The following is a 7,140-nucleotide window of genomic DNA, read 5'->3' on the forward strand; positions in this document are numbered from 1 at the left end:
CTGCGATTGCGGCTGGTGGTGCTGCTGACGTCGGCGGAAGTTGTTTCTTTTTGTTTTTATAGTTTTTCATTGCTTAATTATTTTATTTAAATATCACTCTGTTAGTTAATTAATTAGTTTACTGCGAAATTCGTTTATAATCTACTATTTTCCGATTTGCGAAACTCCTTGCTGCGTTTTTTCATTTTACTTTTTTTATTGAGTGCGCATGAAAAGTGGATGTTGCGCACAGGGCTGTCGAGCGGTGTGACATGATGTAAGCCGTTATTTAGAAAATGGTAATAAACAACGCCAAATAGATCTAAATACTAAAATATTAAAGCTAATAGATAGTGTAAGCCCATTATTAGATTTGTATTAGATTTTAAGTCATAAGTTTTCAATGAACAAAAATTTATAAACATTTGTGGACTGTTGGCAGCCCTGCGGCACAGCTGTTTTATACGAGACAATATACTCAAAAAATACTGCTTGGCTCAACTCTGGTCACACTTGCGCTTAGCAACATTTGTTTTCAATTAATTTACAACAAAGTTTTATTATTTACATATCACAAAGCACGAATTAAAAATAAATAATTTGTTTTAAATGTAAAATATTTCCGGAACGATCCGTCGTCAGCCCGTTGACGTCTATTGCAGGCGCTGCAAAGAGCAGAGATTTAGTTTTTCTGTAGCAGGATGCGAAATGTGCAAAGCAAAAACAAATTCATTTTTTAAGCCAATAAACCATTGGAAGTCAGTACAAGGCTTGAATTGCCACTCTTGAGCAGGCCACGTATTAGGGATAAGTCATCTGGTGATAAGGACCAGCCGGTCAGTTGGCCCACACTCTGAAGCTCCGGGCAGCTGTCCATGAGAAGCTGGAAAAAGAGAAGGATACATTGTGAAAGAGAGAAAGAGAACGAGATAGGGAGAGCGATTACAGACCTCAACAGATTGTACCGTTAGCTCTGGTGCAATCGTAAACCAAATATCCTCCAAGACCTTAAAATCGTGTTGAACAAACATGCTGAGGGAAATGTGGTTCAAATATCGTAGTATATGGATACATTCCAATGTAGCATAGATACCTAACGATATCTTCATCTGTAAAGTCCACAGAATCGACTGCCAAGCGCTTCAGGTCTGTGACACTGCAGAGGAACGCCTTGAGGGAGCTGGTCATCATTTCGCAGCTAAGAATCTCGAGTCCTTCGAGCTGTTGGAATCGCGCCTGGTTCTGACCATAGGAGAGACTCTCAATCACATAGCAATCCAGATCGATGAGGATGGGGCACAGTCTAGCTAGCTTGCCCAGCTCCAGGTTGCCCGATCCCTTGATGATGGTCAGGTGCCTCAAGTTCCGGCCAATCGGCTTCTCCAGCAAGGACATCAGCTCGGCGACCACAAATTTGCAAATCTTCAGCTTTCGCAAGGCCTTCGCCTGCAGGGCGCGCAGTGCTCCCAGCTTGGGCGAGTCCAGGTACAGCGTGTCCAACTGGGGACACGACTGAACAATCACCTGCAGCTGCGTTTCGTCCGTCGCCGTGTCGTGGACATACTTCAGTTTGCACTGGAAGCTTCTGTCGATGTTGTCGTGGATGAACTTCAGGGCAGCTCCTACAAAGGAGTAGGTCGATAGGGTCTCCACGTGCCGACAGTGCTCGAGAATGAGAGCTATGTCAGAGTAACAAATATTCTCCTCGCCAGGCATACCCACGTCCACGACCGTCAGGAACTGCGCACAGCTGCCTTTGGTTAGCAAATCGATGCCGATCTCTGTGATGTCCGTCTCCCCCGATATGTCCAGGATCTCAAGGTGATTGCAGTTCGCGGCGATCTCCTCCAGGAGCTGATCGTTCGCTATATAGGGCACGTAGAGCTTGATTAGCTGCTTGCAGCGCCTCACTATATCGTACATGTAGTGCATGTGCTCCTCCTTCACCCAAATCCCCTTCAGATTGAGCACGCGCAAAGCAGATCCCTGCGCTGCGATCACCTGCAGGATTTTCTCATAGTAGCTGGGCGGAAAGACTTCCGTGACGAGCAGATGGACGCCGCAATTCAGCAGCATTTGCAAGCAGGTGAAGCGCATGTTCGCATCCAAGTAGTCCGAGCTGAGAATGACGCGCAGCAGATCCTGGTAGATGTTCGACGTGGCGCCCGCCTGGGACAAGTACTCGTTCAGCTCGACCATGACTATGCTGATGTCCAGGTTGACATCGGGCGCATACTGGACGTAGCTGATCGTGGACACCAAGAGATTCGCCAACTCGGCCAGCGAACTGTCGCTCAAGGAGCGCACGCTCAACTTCTTGGACATCCTTCTCTCTCTCTCTCTCTCCCTCTTTCCCGATTTCTCTTTGGTTTATTTTGTAAACAACGTGCGGCGCAGTATGCGAATTGTTTTGCTCCTCTTCTCCTCGATTCTGTTTCTATTACATCACTTGCTGCAGCCTTTCAATGTTATTAGCTGATTGAGTTAACTATTGACTGTTTCGTTAAAAGTTATTTTCGCTGAGGTATTCTTATTTATTTATATTATTTTTCTGCTTTTTGTAGCTTATGTATGTAAAACCAAAATAGATTTTCAGCTTTTCTACAACTTTCTATATATAGAATAAATTCTCGGAACGATCGCGTTCTGAACGCTTTGCCGTCGCAACAGAAACTGAAAAAAACTATTTTTTTGCAAACATTTCGATTTGTTTGAAAACAAAAGAAAAATAGACGAACACGAGAGAGTAGGCGAGTAGAGCGACAAGAGAATAGTAGGCCATTTGGACAGCGATCCAAGGGAGAAGAGACTTGGTCGGACGAAAAAAGAGAAAAACGAAGACAGAAGTAGAAGCAGGTAAAGTTAAGAGAGCGATTGGCAATTGTGGAAAATCTACATGAATAGGGAACTTATAAATATAAATAATGAAAACACACGCATTGGAGATTATGACATGGAGTTTATAATACTTAGATATAGATAAGAGAGATTTCTGTCAAAGGGATGTTTGCTTAATCTGATTCGCTTAGGGCTGCAGATAGCTGGGCAGCTTCATCCGCATGAAGAGCCAAGTCGTGAAGAAGGACACCAAGATGAAGACGAAGCCCATGGCAGTCAGGAGCAGGCGATTGAGATTCGTCTTGCCTGGTGCGTGGGTCTGGTCCATTATGATGAAGCCCAGGCCGCCGATCGTGAAGAGGAAGCTGCTGGCCAACCCCTCCATTATATATTGGGCGTTTACTCTGTAGGGCATGAAGGCCACGGGACGCGAGTGTCCGTGCTCGTCGACAGTGGCGCCCACGCTGGGCGGTTCCACGATCACATCATAGATGATACCTGAAGGATAGGATATTTAATGAAGATCACATTTGTATTTATATACGTTTCACTTACCTCCTGTGACCAGGAAGTAGGAGATCAGCACAGCGGAAAAGACGGTCATGGCCGAGGGCACGGGTATGGAGAACTTTCGCACTTTGACGTTAGGTGGCACGAGTATGTGGAAGGGCAAATTGTACAGCGTTTCAAGCATTTTGCTGATTTAAATTCACTTCTTTTCAGTTCTTCTCGAAAAGCCGGCGTAGGCGTAGGTTTCTTTCTGTTTTGTTGACGTTGTGTAGTTCGATGCTGAACAAGCTCGATATCAGTAGTATGAGATATCGGAACTAGATTTGAATCGTGTTTTGAACTATTCGCAAATACGAATAATAACAGCTGTTAAGCAAGTGCACAAATAATTCAAATTGGAATATTGAAAGTGGAGCTAGAATAGGTAATTGATAAGGTCAATTCAACTGACCTACAAGTATATATGTAAAATAATTGTTAATCAACGCCAGTCACTGTCTTTATACTAATTAAAATGACTCATTTATAATGTGAGCTGCTTTGCAAAATTGAGTGACAAATGCAATACTGATTAGAATGTTACATTGCATCACTAACCGGTCTATGTGTTCTCTGGTTAGTGATTGCATTAGAATGTTAAGAAAATACTATGGCACACTGCTAAAAGCTGAAACAGAAGTGACTCGAATGAACGAATTTACTGAACTGGTATATATGTGCAGTATTTTCCCATAATATTTGTGAAAGGTCGGTCACACAGCAATGAACAGCTGTTCAGCATTTGCGATAAAATTGGCGTCTCTCTCTATATTTTCCCAAACAAAACGTAATTTAAAACGAAGCAATAAAAACAAAATTTCGATTGAAGCATGGCAGATGCCAATGCAATGGCAGCTGGTAAGCGAGAGCAACATAACAGCTAGTATAGTCTATCAGATACCCTCCATTCTCACGCCTGCAGACAAAGTGCCGGCTATCGAGAAGCGAGTGCATAACATCTCGGACCTTGCCCAATGGCAGCGCTCGCGCGCTTACCACGACCTGATTGGGTACATCAATGGCACCAGCACGGCCATACAGGGCATTAAGACCACCGACGAGATGTATGAGTCGGAGGTGCTGCGCAAGCTGCTGGGATTATTCGACTCGCTGGAGCAGCTAGTGGAGCAGCATCCGCCCCTGGAGCAGCCACAGAGATTCGGCAACAAGGCCTACAGAGATTGGTCCCGCGCCATGCAGGAGCAGCTGCCCAACCTACTGCAGCAGCTGCTGCCGGCCACCAAGCAGAAATACCTCAGCGAGTTGCGCCAGTATCTCGTCGAGAGCTTTGGCAATCCTACGCGCATAGATTACGGCACCGGGCACGAGCTCTCCTTCGTCTTCTTCCTGTGCGCTCTGTTCAAGGCCGAGATACTGCTGGAGCAGGACATCGTCAGCGCTGCTCTGCGCCTGTTCAATCGCTATTTGCAGTTCGCGCGGCATTTGCAGCGCACTTACAACATGGAACCAGCTGGAAGTCAAGGCGTTTGGTCCCTGGATGACTTTCAATTCGTGCCCTTCATTTGGGGCAGCGCCCAACTGGCAGGTGAGCTCATTACGTGAAGTTCTCTCTTTGCTCAATCTGCTCTCTATAAGCAATCCAGCTCTTAAATCTGCTCTAAAATATGTAGTAAAAACTCTCTTATTAATGAAAGTTCCTTTTCTTATACTTTTCTTCTCTTGAAATAATCTGTACACTCTTTTCTTAATAAATTTCCCTTTTCTTCCTATAGAGAGTGGTCTCAGTCAATCGAATGGCTTACTTGGCTCTTAGCCGATGTTCCCTCTTCGAAATTTTCTCTCTTAATTCAATCAATTTTGATTTGCTCTCTTAAAGACCCATTATAAAGACCTTTACACTCCAATAAAATTTTATCATTACTCAACTCTTTACTCAATAAATTTCCCCATTTTCTTCCAGTCAAAAGTCCCTTTGATCCATCCAAATTCGTGGAAGAGCAAATCATAGCCGACTTTAAGGAGCAGTACATGTTCATCAGCTGCATCGACTACATCTGCAAGGTGAAGACGGGCCACTTCGGGGAGCACTCGAATCAGCTATGGAGCATTTCGGCAGTGCCGTCGTGGATCAAGATAAATGCTGGGCTAGTCAAGATGTACCAGAAGGAGGTTTGACAGTCGTTTCAAGTAAAATGAATCTCTTTTTGCTCACTCTTTTCCCTTCTAGATCCTCTCAAAATTTCCCGTTATTCAACACGTTTACTTTGGTGAACTGATGTCCTTCGACTCGGTGGCAGCGGGCACAGCTCTGAGCAGCGCCCGCCTGGGTCACGTGGCGCCGCCGCCGTCGAAGCGGATTTGCATTGGAGTGCCGACGCCCGCGAATCTTCCGCCGCCACCCGCAGAGGCCGTGAACAGCGAGCTCAACGTGGGCGACTCGAGCAGCGAGAGCAGCGACAACAGCGTCGTCCTGCGCACAGAATCTTCCGCATCGTTGGTGGCCGTGCAGGCCTCCAATTCGGGCAGTGGCTCCGGCGACAAGCCCACCGCGAATCAACCGGGCGGGGAGGTGGCCAAGGAGCAGGCGGAATAATTAGAAATGTTTTGGAATCGGATTTGTGTCAGAAAATATGCGAAATTCTATTAAAAATTCTTAAGGCAATCACAGTTGAACATGTACTGTGCCATGCTAAGCGAACGGGGCAGCGACAGTTTGACTTGTGTTGTGATTGCTTTAAGGCTGCTATTTGGTTTGACAAGCATTTCGATTGCATTTTTTATTGCGTATTTTGTAATGTTACTTTAAATGCAAAATGTATTAATAAAATTATGAGAGCTGTAAACGATTTACAGTTTGACATCAACTGTGCCAGGCTGATAGCTTCACATGTGTTACATATGGTCTTTGTCTTTAAGTGGCTCACAGTTCTACATGCATTGCACTTTATGCATAAACAGCGGAAACAATTGGCGCAATTTGCCGTTATTTTATATTCCACAAAAAGTTCTCTTGATGCACAATCATTGTAAATGGCCCACTTAAATGGGTTTTTGTTCTCCTGACGGGGCCGAACAGCGCAAGCATAAATTGTGAGAAATATATTTTATAGTTTACTGAGTGAGATTTTAGACTTTAAGGCTGAAAAATTGAGTGGAATTGAGTTTCACTCAGGAATTGTTCTAATTCTGTGCTTCTTTTTTATAGCAAGTCTTTTTAGTTCCAACAGTGAATTTCACTCCTTAACGAACTGAACTGTTTCGTGATCAAATGAACAAGTCAATCGAACTACTGTTTTCCCCCCTCTATCTCACACACTCTCTTAACAAGCTCTTTAGTGTTAAATGTAAACATCAAAATAATTGAAAAAAAAAAAAACAACAACAAAAGTAAAACTTTTTGCAGCCATCAAGTGGACGAAGTGTGAAGCATATAATCATTTATTTTCGACACATCATTTATCACAGCCGCTGCCACGCCCAGACATAAACGCCCACCATAACAACCTGAGCAAGCTTCGAAATTTAGTTGCTGCATTAAAACTTTGCCGACGCATTTTGATTGAAGACTTTTGCACAAAAAACAAAAAAATCATTTTGTGCTCTGCACTCATAGCTGCCCTCGTCGCTCTTCTCGTTGCCCACTTCCGCTCTTACAACCTGCTCTCTTTATATTTCACTCGACGCCATTTCAGTTCCAGTTCAAATGCCTCCGTTAGTTTTGTGGTAAGGCTGAGCAAGTGAGAGTGCTCAACTGCCTGACTGTGTAATACCCTGTTCATATGTACACTCGTTCAATTCTTATTAGAGGTATGG

At 44.3% G+C, this 7,140-nt stretch overlaps 3 protein-coding genes across 4 annotated transcripts; 1 reads left to right on the top strand and 2 right to left on the bottom strand.

Moving 5' to 3' along the window:
• Positions 1 to 61: 61 nt before the first annotated feature.
• On the bottom strand, positions 62 to 2,827 carry LOC6575621. Of its 2 annotated transcripts, XM_015164741.3 has the most exons (4): positions 1,073 to 2,827; positions 930 to 1,011; positions 746 to 862; positions 62 to 644 (listed from the first exon to the last, which is right to left on the bottom strand). In XM_015164741.3, exons 1-4 carry the CDS (start codon positions 2,302 to 2,304, stop codon positions 633 to 635), a joined length of 1,443 nt encoding a protein of 480 aa, XP_015020227.1. In that variant the 5' UTR covers positions 2,305 to 2,827; the 3' UTR covers positions 62 to 632. The 2 variants fall into 2 exon arrangements, with proteins under 2 accessions (XP_015020227.1, XP_002001630.1); XM_002001594.4 differs by having other exon boundaries at positions 62 to 862.
• Positions 2,828 to 2,918: 91 nt separating this feature from the next.
• Positions 2,919 to 3,610, bottom strand: LOC6575622 (putative oligosaccharyltransferase complex subunit CG9662). The gene is made up of 2 exons (XM_002001595.4): positions 3,373 to 3,610; positions 2,919 to 3,315 (listed from the first exon to the last, which is right to left on the bottom strand). The coding sequence occupies exons 1-2, from the start codon at positions 3,509 to 3,511 to the stop codon at positions 3,005 to 3,007; spliced, it is 450 nt and encodes a 149-aa protein (XP_002001631.1). The 5' UTR covers positions 3,512 to 3,610; the 3' UTR covers positions 2,919 to 3,004.
• Positions 3,611 to 4,072: 462 nt separating this feature from the next.
• Positions 4,073 to 6,222, top strand: LOC6575623 (serine/threonine-protein phosphatase 2A activator). The gene is made up of 4 exons (XM_002001596.4): positions 4,073 to 4,224; positions 4,289 to 4,912; positions 5,288 to 5,496; positions 5,555 to 6,222. The coding sequence occupies exons 1-4, from the start codon at positions 4,197 to 4,199 to the stop codon at positions 5,918 to 5,920; spliced, it is 1,227 nt and encodes a 408-aa protein (XP_002001632.1). The 5' UTR covers positions 4,073 to 4,196; the 3' UTR covers positions 5,921 to 6,222.
• The last annotated feature ends 918 nt before the right edge of the window (positions 6,223 to 7,140 follow it).

The sequence above is a fragment of the Drosophila mojavensis genome, unplaced genomic scaffold (assembly GCF_018153725.1).
Source record: "Drosophila mojavensis isolate 15081-1352.22 unplaced genomic scaffold, ASM1815372v1 contig_36, whole genome shotgun sequence".
NCBI classification, from domain to species: Eukaryota; Metazoa; Arthropoda; class Insecta; order Diptera; family Drosophilidae; genus Drosophila; species Drosophila mojavensis.

Bases quoted from the DNA above. Each gene is read 5' to 3' on its own strand.
- LOC6575621 (XM_002001594.4), bottom strand. From the start codon at position 2,304: ATGTCCAAGAAGTTGAGCGTGCGCTCCTTGAGCGACAGTTCGCTGGCC. The intron at 1,012-1,072 runs GTATCTATGCTA...CATTTCCCTCAG, and splicing joins ACAGATGAAGATATCGTTAG to CATGTTTGTTCAACACGATT. The intron at 863-929 runs GTCTGTAATCGC...CTCTTTTTCCAG, and splicing joins TAACGGTACAATCTGTTGAG to CTTCTCATGGACAGCTGCCC.
- LOC6575622 (XM_002001595.4), bottom strand. From the start codon at position 3,511: ATGCTTGAAACGCTGTACAATTTGCCCTTCCACATACTCGTGCCACCT. The intron at 3,316-3,372 runs GTAAGTGAAACG...CCTATCCTTCAG, and splicing joins CTACTTCCTGGTCACAGGAG to GTATCATCTATGATGTGATC.
- LOC6575623 (XM_002001596.4), top strand. From the start codon at position 4,197: ATGGCAGATGCCAATGCAATGGCAGCTG. The intron at 4,225-4,288 runs GTAAGCGAGAGC...TCACGCCTGCAG, and splicing joins TGCCAATGCAATGGCAGCTG to ACAAAGTGCCGGCTATCGAG. The intron at 5,497-5,554 runs GTTTGACAGTCG...TTTCCCTTCTAG, and splicing joins TCAAGATGTACCAGAAGGAG to ATCCTCTCAAAATTTCCCGT.